Source organism: Siphateles boraxobius, unplaced genomic scaffold (genome assembly GCF_051911475.1).
Source record: "Siphateles boraxobius isolate OS27281-9 unplaced genomic scaffold, OSU_SipBor_1 33, whole genome shotgun sequence".
NCBI classification, from domain to species: Eukaryota; Metazoa; Chordata; class Actinopteri; order Cypriniformes; family Leuciscidae; genus Siphateles; species Siphateles boraxobius.
The window spans coordinates 7859167-7876326 of NW_027508953.1; the positions used below are offsets into that span (position 1 = coordinate 7859167).

Below are 17160 nucleotides of genomic sequence, written 5' to 3' on the forward strand. Positions count from 1 at the left end.
TTAATGTGAATCACATGTTTTTATAAAATAACTATTACTATGTTTACACTTGTTCAAATTTTACCATGTCATTCCTGTGTAATAACAATATTTAATGAATGTTTTTATCAACAATACTCAATATAGGCATAAACTATGACAAGAAACCCAGCCAACATTGTCAACCGTGTTAATCCCTGTCAACTGTGTTACACTTGATGGGTAACACAGTTGACAAGTAACACAGTTGACATTTCTTCCATTTTAGGGCCTTGTGCTAACTTGGAGACCTTGAACATGTCCCCACATTACCTTGATCAACTCGTGTTTTTAGACATTTTCTCTACATTTTTGTAAATATAATATCTAAAGTAAGTACACAAGACCATGTTGATAACACGGTTGACGAGAAATTCATCTACTCTATGTGTAGACAATAATAATGATTAAAAATCGAAGAGGAGGAGTAGAAACTTACCACACTGTATTTCAAATTCCCGCCACTGGAGGGCGTGACATCACATGATGTTGGACATGTGACTTTGGAACAAACCATTGCTGATTTATAGGGGTTTTGTCAATGGGTAACACAGTTGACAAAGATTTCTCGGACACACACAAAGTTAATAATTTAATAGATTTAAACAAGTTAATTATTTTTTTAAATACATTTGCCTTGTTTTAATGATTATTTTTTAACAAATAATGATGAAAATAATATACAAAAACATGTATTGTAGTTTTAATTTGATAGGCAAAACTTGACTTTTAGCAAATCGGACAGTACAAAAACTGCAATTTCCAGTACAGAATATGCATTTTCTCCTAATTAACTTATGGATCTGGTTTACTTTTCTGCATGAAATAAAGGGAAATGTGCCTAAAAAATAAAAGTGATCACTGCTTGAAGTGAATATTCAGTAAAAATTATAAATACAACCCATGGACTTGAAATGTACCCCTAATTATATAATCACCCCTGTATTAAAGAAAAAAAATATTGATAAACACTTATTTGGAATGAAATTAAATAACAAGTACTTTGGGAATAAAGATCATTGTATTTCTTTTCATATAAAAGCAACAGAACTTAAATTACATCCAGTTTATTAGCAACACTGTGCATGAGCGTGAATCCTGTGAATCCCGCGACATCCATCATTGATCTCGCAGGTGTCAGATCCACTGCGAGAAGAGAGAACTGTCCGGCTTGCCTGCGCTTTTTTCACTCCTCTCACTGCAGCCGCCTACTCTCGACTACATTTCAGGCGAGGCAAAGCGCATCTCAAACAAGCCTATTGACTCTCATTCATTTTGGCGTCACTTTGACAGCGAATAACTTTACATCTGAGGCGTCGACTTAATTTGTCCATTATTTATTTCTAGATAAACACGGCAATGTATAAAGGCTCCATTACTTTGTTTCTTACGTTACGGCCCTGTAGAAGCCGTTTTTGTTAAAAACAGGCTAACGATTGCGTCATAACCACGCGACTTTATGTCGCACAATAGAGACATTACCGTATAGACAGGAGGAGAAGCTCGCAGGCAATCTAACAGCAGGTGAAGTTCTACTACAATGGCGGCTCCCGCGAGGCTTCAACTTCCGGCTGATGGATTACCCCCTTGGGAGCGATTGCTCTTTTCCCAGTTGACCTGAAGAAATACAAAACCTGTGCTAAATGAAAGAAACTGACAAAAAGAATGATTTCAGAATCTTACTGTTACTCAAATTTATGTTGACTAATACCAGAGACAATTTATATATAATACTTACCAGTTATTAACAAGTTACCACAGTTTTATTGTAGTAACAATTGCTAATATTTTTGGCACCTTATGTGGGCCAATTAATATATTTTTTAATTATGTCTAAAACTGGAGTGTATGCGCAATACTTGCTCACTAGTGCGGAAGTAAGTGCGGAAGTAAGTGCGGAAGTTATTAACAAGTTACCACAGTTTTATTGTAGTAACAATTGCTAATATTTTTGGCACCTTATGTGGGCCAATTAATATATTTTTTAATTATGTCTAAAACTGGAGTGTATGCGCAATACTTGCTCACTAGTGCGGAAGTAACTTTATGCTGCTTTAATAAGCAATTTTGAGGTACAAAGCACAATTCAGAATCAACTCATTTAATTATAAAAAGGTTACATTCTGGTTGTGTCATTTTGACCCAGAGAGAATTTTTCCTCCCAGAAAAATACTTGGTCTACTACTTCCCCAAACATTTTTGAGAATTTTTTAAATTTTACTTAGTATTTTTTCTCCCCCATTGTTATACTTGTGGTGGTTCAGGTCAAAAATGACCAGCCTACTTTTTTTTTGTCTTTACTCTATTTTATCACTAAATATTAATTATTAATTCATATTATTTTTGTATTCCAATATAATACATATTATATTTATATTTGTTTATTGTTATTTTGCATTATTTATTATGAATAAGAATGCCTGAAATATTCTATGGTTACAGTAAACAAATCAATAGTTGATAGTTAGGGTCATAATAGCCTCCGTACCGTTGATGGCAGCATTGCACATGTGCAGCGCTCATATGAACCCCAATGACGTTCAATACATGTCGACCGTGTTGACAGAAATACAACAAAGAGACGAGCTGCTTTGTAGCGACGTGAGAAATAAATAGCACGTTGATAACCAAGTAATTTACCTAATATGTAAGGCAGCATAGGATATTGATACTAATAAAGGTAAATGTTTGGTTTTTACTGTCGTGTATTATGAAGCTATAGTGTAAGGTTAACCACCTAGCTTAGCACAAATCATCTGCTAACTAAACAATTTGATGTCAGTTTGTTCGGGATTTTTTATGATTTGCCTTAAAGTAACTAACGTGTAAAGCGATGTTTATATTATTTGTGTCCTGGAAACAACAATCTGTCTCATTCTGTGTTTGAGATGCTCGTGTTTAAAAAGTTAAAGGTAGACTTTTATTTCATATTCGATGGTTGTGAAAACTATTGAAGAGACACGTTGCCCGTTATTGTATTTTTTCCGTTTAAAGGTGGTAATCTAAAAGTTTTGATTTTAATGTACTAAAAAGTAATTATTTGTAAACAATTGAAAGTAAATATGATTCTAAGCCATTGACATTTATTTACCAACGGTTGGAAAGTAAGACATTTTAACTGGGATAAAGTTGTACTGTTAATGACGATGACAAAAAAGTACAATAATGTTACCATGCTTTAATTTATTTTTACCGTGTTAATTCAATGTATTTCCTTTAAGTATCACATAAATACGATGTTTTTTTTAAATATGGGAATCATCGGTATGGTGCATATCAAGATACTATTGTATTTCCATTTATTACCATCACGGTATCACCACAGTACTTTTTGTCAGGGAAGCATTTAGCTGTTTTATCACATTCGCACTTTTATTTTAAAAACAAAACAATTTTCAATAAATTACAATAATAACCATTGGTTCCACAAAAATAACAGTTAATATATTTACTTATGTAAAAACATTAAAAATATATATGTATGGAATCCCTCAAAACTTCCAGAATTTTTCCATCTAATTTGTAATTAGCAGAGTGAAATGTCTTTTATTTCCATATTGTTTCTGTGCAGGTGGAACAGGTGTGGACACAGCTGGAGGGCAACACAGAGGAAAGGACATACACAAGACTTTCAACTGGCTATTCATAGAACTGGCTTGTATTCAGCGCTGTTTGACTTTTGAACTGCGTCACCCTGAAGTGTTACATTGCCTATTAATTTTTTGAATGTGTGATTCTACTCTCAGATGTTCTGGAATGAATTCTACCTGCCAGGCTAATGTATAAATGAACCGAGACTGGTCTCCCTGATCAGGACATTTGAGAGTTTTACTGCGTCTGAACAAGAAAGAGTGAAAATCGGCAGCCAAAAGACCACAAAGCACTGTTTTTGCACAGTGTAAATATTGAGTAGACACCGAAAAAGAAAGTTCTGGGCATAGGAGCATTAGGTCTTTCTGTACTTCCCATTGCCTTAGCAGACTAGTTATTTATCACACCTGTCCAGGTATAATTTTCTATACTGCGTGCAGGTGTGCAATATTTATGCAAATAAATATTTATTTCTCTTCTTTTGGAAGAGTTCTTGTAAAACACCTTGGGTGGCAGCATTGCTCTTATTAATAGAGCCTAAGCTATATGTTGAATTTGTAAATATCTAAAAAAATAAAATAATAGTAAGATTCTTTAGTGAAACCTTTTTACTGAGACCTTGTGGACACTGTGAATTGTTAATTAGATCTTATTAGACCTTGGGGAGGCATTCTGAAGTGAAAAAGACTTAGGGGGGAAAAAGAATATAAACTGAAAATACCCACAAAGCAGTGATAAAATGGCAACAAGGATGGAGAATGCTGGCCCAGCTGTCATGGGGTTGAACACACATAACAGGCAGTTTGTAGGACAGCCTAAAGCCCCTTCTCAATTAGGACCCCAAACTGCAAGTCCTCAGCCCATGGGAACCCAGAAACCTGAAGCCTATGCATTTCAGGAAGGACCTGCCATCAGGTAAGCTTATCATTGTGTCACATTCAACAGACTTGATTGCTTAGCTAGAATGTGTCTACTCTATTGTGTATAACATGTCTGTGTATACTACCTTTCAGAAGTTTTGAACTCTTTAATGTTTTTAAAAGAAGTCTCTTATGCTCTCTTAAGGCTGTATTTATTTGATAAATGACCGTAAAGACAGTAATATTGTTAAAATATTATTAACATTTCAAATAACTGTTTTCTATTTTAATATATTTAAAAATCTAATTTATTTCTGTGATGGCAAAGCTGAATTTTCTTCAGTGTCACATGATCTCTCAGAAATCTTTGTAATATGCTAATTTGCTGCTAAAGAAACATCATTGTTAAAAGCAGTTTCATGGAAAATAAACCTTGCTACAATTTTTGTTTTGATTCTTTGATGGGATTGTTTTTAAAAAGTTAAAAGAAACCGCATTTATTCGAAATAGAAAACTTTTGTAACATCATAAATGTCTTTACTGTCAAATTTTTCCTATTTAATGTGTCCTTGCTGAATAAAAGTAGTGATTTCTTTCAAAATAAACTTTTAAATGGTGGTGTGCTATCTGTTTATGTATACTGTATATATTCATAAATATTCACTTGCACTACTTACACACAGGTTTGGTGATGACTGGAAAAGAAGCCTACAGCTTCCCTCTAAGGACAATAGAGTCAAAACTTCCGTAAGTCTTTTAGTGAAATATAAAATAAAATTAACAAAACAGTGTAATCGGAGTCCCCAAATAGTGTAATGCTGATATAATCCCCTTATGATCCAATTATTTCATGCTCTTTCTTTCTCTCAAGGATGTGACTGCAACCAAAGGAAATGAGTTTGAGGACTACTGCTTAAAGAGAGAGCTGCTGATGGGCATTTTTGAGATGGGTTGGGAAAAGCCCTCCCCCATTCAGGTAATACATTCGGCAAATGCAAAACCCTAGACTAGTAGACAGTTTTTGCATAAGAATATGGTAGATAAAAAACAGTGCCCTCCCTTTTTAGGTTCTTTATCTGTTCTTTATCTAGAATATTAATAAGCACTGTAGAACATCTGTCATCCAATCAGAATCAAGTATTCAATAGTACCATGGTTTTTAGAGCTCTTTTATTAAGGCTCTTAATTTAATTAATTAGTTATGGAAAAAGAATGCCCGCCCCACTCCAGACCTGATTGGTGACAAACATGATGCAGGGCAACAACTCACTGCATGATGTAGCCTATAGAGTATAGTTAGAATGCCCCTAAAATTCAAGATATTGGGGAAAAGATTCCCCTGTGTGAGTTTTTGTCTTATATTTATATCATATGATATTTGCCCTGAGTAGCAAATTGGTATACAAATATAAAATGTATACTTATTACAAATCATTATTTTAAATCCTTTAACCAACCTACCAATCTTTCTGAAAAAATATTGGTATCTTCAGTGTTTATGCTTAATATTTTGTTCAAATTTTATTTTAGGAGGAGAGTATTCCTATTGCTCTCTCTGGACGTGATATACTGGCTCGTGCCAAAAACGGGACAGGAAAGAGTGGTGCATACCTGATCCCCCTGCTAGAGAGAATTGACATGAAAAAGGATCATATTCAGGGTATCGCTCACTCCCAAAACTTTTTACACAAGATATACCTTTTTTATCCCCCGTTTTTACTATCTTTCTCTTTGCCTGCAGCCATTGTTATGGTTCCCACGCGTGAACTAGCTCTGCAGGTCAGTCAGATCAGTATTCAGATCAGCAAACACCTGGGCGGTGTCAAAGTCATGGCAACCACAGGTGGGACAAACCTTCGAGATGATATTATGCGCCTGGATGAGACAGGTAATGCTCAGTAATCACATAAAATATACCTAATCATAAAGAGATTACAGTGTGATCATCTTCTGCAGTAAAAACATGTTGTTTAAAACTCTCTTCGGCAGTTCATGTTGTTATAGCAACACCTGGCAGAATTTTGGACTTGATAAAAAAGGGCATAGCCAAAGTGGATAAAGTTCAGATGATGGTTATGGATGAGGTGAGCATTCCACAAGCTTACATGCCCATCAGAATATTAATAAAATGTTATTTTATTAATGTATAATTGCACATCTTAAGATAGTTATTTAGGTGATTAGATGTTAATACCACCAATATCAAAGTTCAAGCTGTTCGTTGCCTGTTTTATTATAGGCTGATAAGCTGCTCTCTCGGGACTTTGTGGTTCTTATTGAGGACATCATTGGTTTCCTTGCGAAGAACAGACAGATTCTGCTCTATTCGGCCACGTTCCCCATCAGCGTACAGACGTTCATGGTCAGAGAAATCTTTTGGACACATTTATGCTTACATTTTGCTTCTCTCTCTTTACATCTGAAGGTTTTTCATTTATTCACTTTTGTGTCCAGGCAAAGCACCTGCAGAAGCCCTATGAGATTAATCTGATGGAGGAACTGACCCTAAAGGGCATTACCCAGTACTATGCTTACGTCACAGAAAGACAGAAAGTCCACTGCCTCAACACACTGTTCTCCCGGGTAAGTAGTGAATTTTCACTTTATTACATTTTAAAAAGTAATATTTAGGCTTGGTAAAATGTCATGTCACAACCTTGATGAGTCGGTTTTGTAGCTTGGTTTTGATGTTTTTTTTTGTACCCCTTTAAATATATTTAGCGTGTGATCACACTTGTAGTTCGGTTAGTTTGGTCCGGACCAAAAGAGAGAATTATACATTTTTGTCCTGGTTCGCTTAGTGTTCACACTGTAATTTTTAACACTGAAACTTGCGGTAGATTTTTTCTTATTTTGCACCTGACCTAAGTCTACCTGGGTCTCATTTACAGTCGACGTTGTTTTATCTAAATCTGGGTCTCGTCTACAATCGCCGTCCCCGAACGTCTACAGTCGACATTATTTTACCTAAATCTGGGTCTCGTCTACAATCGACGTCCCTGAACGTCTACAGTCGACGTTGTTTTACTTATATCGGCGTCTCGTCTACAATCGTCGTCCCTGAACGTCTACAGTCGACGTTGTTTTACCTATATCTGGGTCTCGTCTACAATCAACGTTGTTTTACCTATATCTGGGTCTCGTCTACAATCGACATCCCCGGATGTCTACAATCGACGTTGTTTTACCTATATTTGGGTCTCGTCTACAATCGACGTCCCCGAACGTCTACAATCAACGTTGTTTTACCTATATCTGGGTCCCTGAACGTCGTTCAGTTAACAGTGAAGTTAACCGATTTCCCAGAAAATCAAGTAGTGTATAACTGGCCCAGACTCCAATTTCTTAGCTTCCGGCTTCAGATTATGATTCCATCCAGTCTGATGATATCAAAACATGTTTGATATTTTGAGTCGATTTCAGAACACATATTCAGGGATTAAAGTTCTCCGTCGCTACGACGGATTTCCGTTAATTGCAGCGAGTCTATGACGGATTTCCGTCAATTGCAGGGTTCCCGTCCTTAATGTCTTAAGTTCACTTTTCATAATTTTAAGGCCGTAAATAGGCTTTCATTTCTCAAATAGTGTGATAAATGTCTTAATTCTAGTTTGAATAGGTCTTAAATTAAGGAAAGACGAGGTGTATTCACCCTGCTGAGGGGATGTGATAAGCCTGGATTGGAGCGAAAGCACGTTCCTCCATCCACTCTAAGCATTCTGTAATCACTTTGCTTATGGGCCACTCCGGGTTTTCAATTCCCGCTCATGGAAAAACTGCTCCGTGTTCACTCAATTAATCTTATTTTTGGAGAAGTGCATGTCAGGCTACAGCTGGTTCACTGCGGTCCGAATCCGAGCCCGTTTCTTCCCTGCGCCCCCCGCAGCGTTGATCTGGTTTCACACTCAACTTGATTCTATCGAACCCTGGTGCGTTTGAGTGCATATTATGTCATTGCAAACGTGCACGGCGCATGATAGAAAACAGAACGCGGGCCAATATTGGCCGTTCCTCAATATCAAGTACGCAAACTTCGGACTTGCGTCCTTGGTAGTTCATACTTGCCAATTTCGACTCAGGAGAACGAACTCCCGAGGACGAAAGGACGCGAGTCCGGTTATTCTGCAAATGGAACAGCGCGTTCTTGATCACGTCAAGCCTTGGTTATGCTCGACGCGTCCGAACGAGCGCGAGTCTACGCTGACTGCACGCACACCTCTCCAAACGGACGAGGCGTTTATACTTGACGCACTCGCCGTTGTGCTATTCTGTGAAACGACAGGGGGCGACTCGGAGTAATTCTCCTCTAAACCACCAGGAATCAGCAGTGAAGAAGTAGTTTGCCGTTTAGTTTATTAATTTCTTATTCATATAAAAAGAGTAATAAATGCAGTAGGTTTCTTGTACTTTCACTACATGTAAACTAGTTAAACACCTGAAGGCTTATTGAAGAGTGTTTAAACCTTAATTTCATCAGCAGGGCTTATTTCTGCTATTGTAGGCTTATTTTGTAAATGTAAGCAGTTACTTTGGACAAGTGCAAACTGGGTGCTTAATGCAAATGTGTTCCTATTCACAAAATGAGAGGCTTTTATGGTCGCCCATCAATGCAAATGTCTCTATGTATAGAAGGATCATAAACATGCTGGTACAGACGTACCAGTTCGGCCAGATTCGGCTGGATTCTGGAAGTCGTTCAACTAGGGATGCGGCGCCGCGCGCGATGTTACAAAAAGTGCCATGCACACCGCCAGGTGAAATGGGGTCTTGCGCACCCAACACGCGCGACCGCCCACACCGCAATGACGTCATTTTTGCCGCGCGCACCTTCTCGCTCTTGAGGACGCGTCGAGTATAAAGGCTGATTTATACTTCTGCGTCAGACCTACGCGGAGCCTCTACGCCGTAGACTACGCTTTGGTTTTAATTTATACTTCTGCGTCGTTGTCCGCGTTGACTCACGCAGAGGGAGCATGTGAAACCTGAGGGAGCGGTTTGAGCAGACCAATCACAGCGCTTGCGTCCGCGTAGAATTGACGCGTTGTTACATTTTTGGAGAGGTGCACGTCAGGGTACGCCGAAAGCCCAATTTATACTTGTGCGTCGAACTCAAGCCGTAGGCTGTGCGTAGCGCGCGTACCCTTCGGCGTACCCTGACGTGCACCTCTCCAAAAATGTAAGAACGCGTCAATTCTACGCGGACGCAAGCGCTGTGATTGGTCTGCTAGAACCCCTCCCTCGGGTTTCACATGCTCCCTCTGCATGTGTATTTGTGTGTCAACGTGGACAATGACGCAGAAGTATAAATGAAAACCAACGCGTAGTCTATAGGGTAGAGGCTCCGGCGTAGGTCCGACGCAGAAGTATAAATTGGCCTGAAGGGTACGCGTGCTACGCACAGCCTACGACGTAGCTACGGAGTAAGTTCGACGCAGAAGTATAAATTGGGCTTAAACAAGGCTTCACTCAGCTCGCTCTGGCTACTCCGGTTATATCTTTATGTATATTTTAAGGCAACAATAAAACGAAATATGGTATAAAATACAACTCTGCCTCTTTTCATCAACAACGAAATGTATATAAAACACCTCTTTTCATTTATAAATGAACATATTAATGGCCACACAAATGTGGTTCAGGCAACGCACATTGATTATCTTCACTGCACATATTTATAACAACACGAAATATAAAACACAACCCTGCTTCTTTTTGTTTTCATTTAAAAAATATGAAACATTATTGATCATTAAAACTGACATTTAACAAACAGAGACAGGGTTGTATCGTTTTATTTTACTATGCATATACACATACAGTGAAGAGAATGCATAGTAAAATATATATATAAAGAATATTTTATATATTTTAGAATATATAACATTACACAACCTTGTCTCTTTTTGTTAAATGTCAGTTTTAATGATCAATAATATCCAGTATAAAAGTATAAGTAGCCTAATAGGTAGGCTATAAGAAGCTATGCAATGAGAAATAAAGCAAACAATTCAGTCAAACATTAGTCAGCTCTCTAATAGGCTAAAAAGTGAAAGTTAAATAGCCTAAATATATAAAGTTATGAAACTTCACTTTGCCCTCAGCCAAAACGATTTGCCATGGAACAAACTATATATTAATGTAGTTTAGCATTGTTTGGTCTTATAAGATAAATAAAAACATGAACTAAAAAGTTATGTAGATGGTTGATTATTTTTCAAGCTAAGTAATTTTTTTCATATATTAAAATAGCTTTTAAAATATGCAAACTGGCAATATTAAAGCGGTTTACAACATCTCCCCTTAAAACGCTATTGGTCTCGACTATTTAAATAAAGTTATATATAAGTTATTCCTTAAATAAAGGAATATGACTTGGCCAGAAAAAAAATTCAGTCAGAAGAATTTTTTCACTTTAATCCCTGCATATTGTAGTGTATGAAGCATCCGCTTCTGTATATTACTGTAAAAGTAATATAAAGACGATGCATGTAACAACAATAAAGTGCATATAGCTAATCTACTGTTTTAACATAATATGACTATCATAATATGGTTGGTTTCTTTTAATATCGAAGGCTATATTCTTAGCCTTCATATATTCTTATTCTTATATTCGTAGCTCTGTTCAGCTAAGGTCATTCACTGTTGATTCAGTTCTGTTCAATAAAAGTAAAGATCATCAAATATGAAATGAGTGCAATTCATTTATAAAGTAGCTCTGTAGATGTCAAAACAGTGATGTCATCGTCCAGCTCTGTTCAGTTCTTGTCCAGCTCTGTTCAGTTTTCATCTGATAGAGTCAGTACAGTCAAATCAGAAATATTGGCAAAAATTATTGTGACCCCAAATAAGTTTGTTCGTTGTAGTATTGTGAATTATAACAGAATGCATTATTTCTACAGTTGACATGACCCCACGATCTTGTACTCCACAGTTGCAGATCAATCAGTCCATCATCTTCTGTAACTCTACTCAGCGAGTGGAGCTTTTGGCCAAGAAGATCACGCAGCTGGGCTACTCCTGCTTCTACATTCATGCAAAGATGATGCAGGTACGTCTTTTGTCGTTGTCAGTTTCAGTTGAATTCAAATCTGTTCAGTATGATTCATTTATTTCAGTCAAATGCTTGAAACTTTATTTGTGCAGTAATTTGTGACTGCAAATATATTGTGCTTCCTTTCACTCACATGGCAGGAATACAGAAACCGTGTTTTCCACGACTTCAGAAATGGCCTCTGCAGGAACCTTGTTTGCACAGGTGCATTTATCTCTTTTCTTTTGCATAACCCCAACCATAAAAATAAAATGGAAATTTTCCTTTCCTAATAATATGATATTTTTGTTAGTTCTAATTCAGTGAATGTGTGCTTTTGAAACAGATTTATTCACTAGAGGCATTGACATCCAGGCAGTAAATGTGGTCATCAACTTCGACTTCCCCAGGAATGCAGAAACGTATCTGCATCGCATAGGACGCTCAGGTGAAGTTGACAAGCATATATAATGCTTAGTGTTTTGGATTAAAATATTTATATTTAAAATTTGAACACTTTATATATATATATATATATATATATATATTAGTGCTGGGCAACGATAAAAAAATTTAATCGTGATTACTCGCATGATTTTCTTGCATTGTTATGCGCAAAATTGAATAATGACTTCTAAAGTAGTGTATTGCGCACTTTTGATTTAAATGTACTGCTATATACACAAAAGTGCAATAACATTAAACAAATAAGGTGCTTTTATACCAGCAGTATTCTCTTTACACAGTAATCTCTAATCTCAATTTAAACATTAATGTAATCAAATCAAATATTTAAACAAAGCTATTTGCCACTGCCAGGGCATTACCTTTTATCTAGTTTGTTAAAACGAGTCCAGTTTTCTTGTTTTTTTTCTGAACAGGTATCAACAGGTATCTTTTATCAGGGAGCAGCAGAAACAGTCTATGTAGTAGTCAGAGGTCATGATCGCTACTACAGATATAAGTCGACCAACGTTACTTATAGTAGCTTAGGTTTGGTCATGCCATGGTCTCCCACGTAAGATTACATTAAACAGAGTAAAAAAACAATTTATACATTATACTCACGCCGTAGCTGTGTAGCGCACGTACACTTCGGCGTACCCTGACGTGCACCTCTCCAAAAATGTAACGTCAATTCTATGCGTACCGCAAGCGCTGTGATTGCTAGAACCGCTCCCCGGGTTTCACGTGCTCCCTCTGCATGTGTAATTGCGCGTCAACGCGGAAAACGACGCAGAGATATAAATGAAAACCAACGCGTAGTCTATAGCGTATAGTCTTCGGCGTAAGTCCGACGCAGAAGTATAAATCAGCCAAGAGTGAGGTGAAGTGGTCGAGCACAAGGTGCAGCGACAAGCGGGTGCGTTCCTGTGAAACTGTTGCGGTCATGCTCGCCTCACGCACGCGCCCGCTCGTTGCCGAAGTTGAATTGTCTATAACTTTTTATAAAGGACGCGCAGCACAAATCATTAGAAGAGAGACTGATCCTCGGCTCGCTGTTCATGAGTTTCCAGAATCTAAATAGTTATTATCTATAGGTTTTATAGGTACTATCCATAGAGCGCCTGTCATTCACTCGCGGAGCGCAACCCTTTAACTGTTCACCAGAGAGAACCTGCCTCTCTCCACTGCTTGTTTGGGTGGGTTATTTGCTGGCTGACCAACATCCCACCCCTCCTGTGATCATGGTTTGACTGTAGGCCTATATGTATTCAGAGCCAGTGAGCAACAGACTTTCAAAATAATAATAAAAAAAACTGTGTTAACGTGCGATAAAAAAATAGTCGGCATTAATTAATAAATGCGTTAACGCGATAATAACGCGTTAACTTGCCCAGCCCTAATATATATATATATATATATATATATATATATTATTTTTTTAATACCTTTAATTATGAGAACACATTAAAATTACTTGGGCTGCTAAATTACTAAAGATTTTTCTAGTCAACTAGTAGTCATTCATTTAAGCCATTAGTCGACTAATCGCACGATTATATAAATTGAATTAATTAAATATATACTGAGGGGAACACTAAACCATAATGAGCATTTAAAAATATATATATATATATATTTTTATTTGCATTGGTTTGTTTAAAAGTAGACATTTCAAGCTTTCTATGGATATATTTCTTATGTCTGTGAGGCAAGTAGCCTATATGCTGAGTTTCGGTTCATTTTTGTGACGCGCTCCAGTTCACGGAGACCGAGGCGGCAATAAGCACATCCTGTTTGTTATCTTTATTTTACAAAGGCACAGTGTTTTCTTGTTAGGGCTAGGATTGCACACAAAAAAAGTAGATCATTTACAGTTTCAAATGATGTATAACCAAAAATGATGGAGTATTTTAAGTAGTTTCCACTGTTGTCAGGAAAAAATGCAAGGGATCGCGCCTGCGCCTCCAGGTCATTAAGCGTGCTGTACTTTAGCTTCCACACTCCACAAAAACACTTCGATATATGCCTAATAATAGCGCACATTTATCTAGGTTAACGTTAGAGAAAGCAGTCATTGAAAGTTGCTACCTGAATGTTTCAAATGATAAGCAATATTTACTTGGCCACAAGTTTTTTTTTTCTGCTACTAAATTTTGGTTGACTAACATTTAGTCTATTAGAGGCAGCACTTCAAATTACAACCGCTTTTATTTGATAATATATAATTTTACGGTCTCTGTTTAATTTATAGGAAGGTATGGACATCTGGGTTTGGCAATCAATCTCATTACTGCTGAGGATCGCTTTAACCTGAAGACCATTGAGGACCAGCTGGTGACGGATATAAAGCCCATTCCCGGCAGCATCGATAAGAGCCTGTATGTGGCAGAGTTTCACTCGGTGGACCCTGACTGTGAGGATGAAGCAGAGGCGGAAGAGGAGGTGTTTAAGCCTGCAGGAGGGTCTGTCGCCCTTTAGGGAGCAACATTAGAGAGCAGGTGAAGGCAGAGGCGGTTGTGTGGGTATGTTAAGAACATTATGCACATGTTATGGGAAATTCATTAAAGTCTAAAGTTACTTTATTGATCTGATATCTAATATTGCAATGTGTTATATTTCCATCTGAATCAGAGGTCATTGGAGTGACTTTACCATCTGCTCTTTCTAGGACAGTTGGAGAAATTGAACCTGACTTTTGCACAAACATCTCCTTTTGCACAAACCAGTTACTACTCGGCTCATATATTTCCTCATCTTTTCCACCTCCACAGTATTTTTTTTTTAGTCCCTGCTTATGTTTTACTCTTTTGTTTGCATTCATTGTTGGGGCGTTATGACTCTTTATAAATGACTCTACACATTCCATTTGAGACTTGCAATAATAAAAACAAAGCATTCAGAGAACAGTTCCTGTTTGATAGAAAACTGTATTGGTGAAAATCGAGCATAGCATGCTTGCATCATTAGTTGAGAATTTATACTTAAACCCTACAACAAAACATATTCAACCCAAGTGCCTTAATATATATCGTCTCTGTCTTAGACTGGTATATGTCATTGCTATGTTGAAGTATTCCCAAAGACTAAACCGCAGGGTTTTGCAGCACATCGGTGCTTCCTGATTCTGTGAAAGAATCATTGGTATTGATTTACTTCTAACATGAGAAACATTTTCAAATTCTATTCATATTCAGTCTGAGGCAGCTGTAGAAACCAGCATCCATTAAAATATTGCAGAGCTCAGGATTGAGGTGTCAACACTAACATTGCACTAAACTGCCTGAGAAAAAACATCTTTTGCATTAATATTGGTGCTTTTTGAAGTTTCATTGGCAGTCATTGACAAATGGTTGACAGTATTGTACATTGGAAATCATTAAGAAACTTGGGGGTAAATTATGGTTTTTAAAAGGATAGACAATTTGTGGAAATTTTTGTATCTTTTGATATTATTTTTATATAATTTTGAAACTACTATATAAGCTATTCCTAATTTAAATGGGCATGCCAAAACTGGCATAATGTAAAAGATGTCAGACTACTACATGAAAGCTGATTTAAAAGTCACCACAGATGATGTTAAAAATCAAATGTCTCAATGCAGTTATCAAATCCTCACATTTGTATGCACACATACGTCAAATATTTGTCAAAAGGGGCTGTTTGGTTCATTTTATTTTCATTTATTCAAAGGTTGATCAGTAGAGCATTGTGTTGTTCCCTCTACGTTACATATTTTACAGTTTTCATTTCTTTAGATATTAATGAATGTATGAAGTGGCTAATGAATGGACTTGCTATCTCCAGATACATTATTATCATAAATTTTTTTTTTTTTGCTAAGATGTTTGCTTTGATCTTTTACTGAATTTTGCCTTTGATTCATATTCTGTCTAGTGATACAAATACAAAAAATAAGCAAGTACATAAATATACACGTTACTTGGCAGTAAGGAGGTAACTTGTTTTATTTTTATTTGGATGTTTGCAAGAGGAACTTTTCATGACCTTGTTTCATTTATGACTTTTTTTTATCAAGACAGAGTATTTTTGTATAGCAAAATTGTAGCATCTTCTCAGAGGCAGCTGTGATTTCTTTTTTTTCACCCAAGAGATGTTCTTTATTGTGGAAAAATAGTTATTGCTACGCAGGGATATGTGGAGCTTTAGTGTAGAAACCTCAATTTGCATGTTTCTTCTATTATTAAAACAGCACAGTGCAGGCAAATGTTTTTTGCAGAGTTAAATTAGGAAACCTTGAGCCAGATTATCAATATTTTCTGATGATGCCGTGCTGTTGAAAAATAAATTTGTGAGATTATTACCATATTTCAAAATGAACAAACTATCATTCTTTATCCATCCTGCAGTGATGGGATGTGTTTTTTCTTTGTTGCTGTTGTTTATGGTGAGGGTGTTTCTGAAAATAAAAATGTATATGTTATATAAATAAATAGGGGAGCTGATTTTGTGGGGACCAATGTTTACTTAATTTTGGATTTCAGGATAAAAACTAAACCAAACCAAAAGTGTGTGTGTGTGTGTGTGTGTGTGTGTGTGTGTACCATATGTATGTACCGTATGCCCATCCAACAAATATGCAGACATGCATGATACCCTGTTTGTAGATTGATGCAAGAATGCTTTAATGCTCATGACAGTGTGTGTGACTGACTGATTTATGGTTTTGTCTTTATTGTTTATTTCATTTAAATAGCTTGAAGTTATATGTATAGACTTGGAATAGAATGAATGTGTAATCTCTCCCAAAATTCAATACATTCAAATGAGAGATAACATACAGGCTTTTTACTTTTTTTTTTTTTACTTAATGTGAAAACCTAGGCCATTACCTGCATGTACCTCTTTTACATATGCCATATATTGATTTAAGTACCTACCGGGGGATGTATTTTTGTATTTTTCAGAGGCAACTCCTAAATTATTAAACTCTTGAAATACCACAGTTTATATTCTGTCACAATGAATGAAAATGTTTTAAATGCTCTTTGTGAATCTAAATATGTATTTTAAGGTTGTTTATCTGAAATTTGCCACTCAAATGTGATTATAAATCTTATTAAATTGTTAATACAAATTCCTATATTATTATTATATGCCAAATATATGTATATTAGTCATAGGCAATATGGATTGTCAGCGTTTATTTCATTTCGACACTAAAAGGCGATTTATTACACAAATCGAATG

General features: G+C 36.5%; 1 protein-coding gene across 4 annotated transcripts; it reads left to right on the forward strand.

Moving 5' to 3' along the window:
- Positions 1-2524: 2524 nt before the first annotated feature.
- LOC143701736 (putative ATP-dependent RNA helicase DDX6) lies at positions 2525-16915 on the forward strand. 4 transcript variants are annotated; one of them, XM_077195298.1, is made up of 14 exons: positions 2525-2698; positions 3590-4524; positions 5153-5216; positions 5341-5445; positions 6000-6129; positions 6211-6357; positions 6459-6553; positions 6709-6831; positions 6924-7052; positions 11404-11520; positions 11664-11727; positions 11849-11950; positions 14201-14471; positions 14618-16915. In XM_077195298.1, exons 2-13 carry the CDS (start codon positions 4349-4351, stop codon positions 14425-14427), a joined length of 1479 nt encoding a protein of 492 aa, XP_077051413.1. In that variant the 5' UTR covers positions 2525-2698; positions 3590-4348; the 3' UTR covers positions 14428-14471; positions 14618-16915. The 4 variants fall into 4 exon arrangements, with proteins under 4 accessions (XP_077051413.1, XP_077051411.1, XP_077051414.1 ...); XM_077195296.1 differs by having other exon boundaries at positions 2531-2698; positions 14201-14447; XM_077195299.1 differs by having other exon boundaries at positions 2531-2698; positions 14201-14447; positions 14623-16915.
- The last annotated feature ends 245 nt before the right edge of the window (positions 16916-17160 follow it).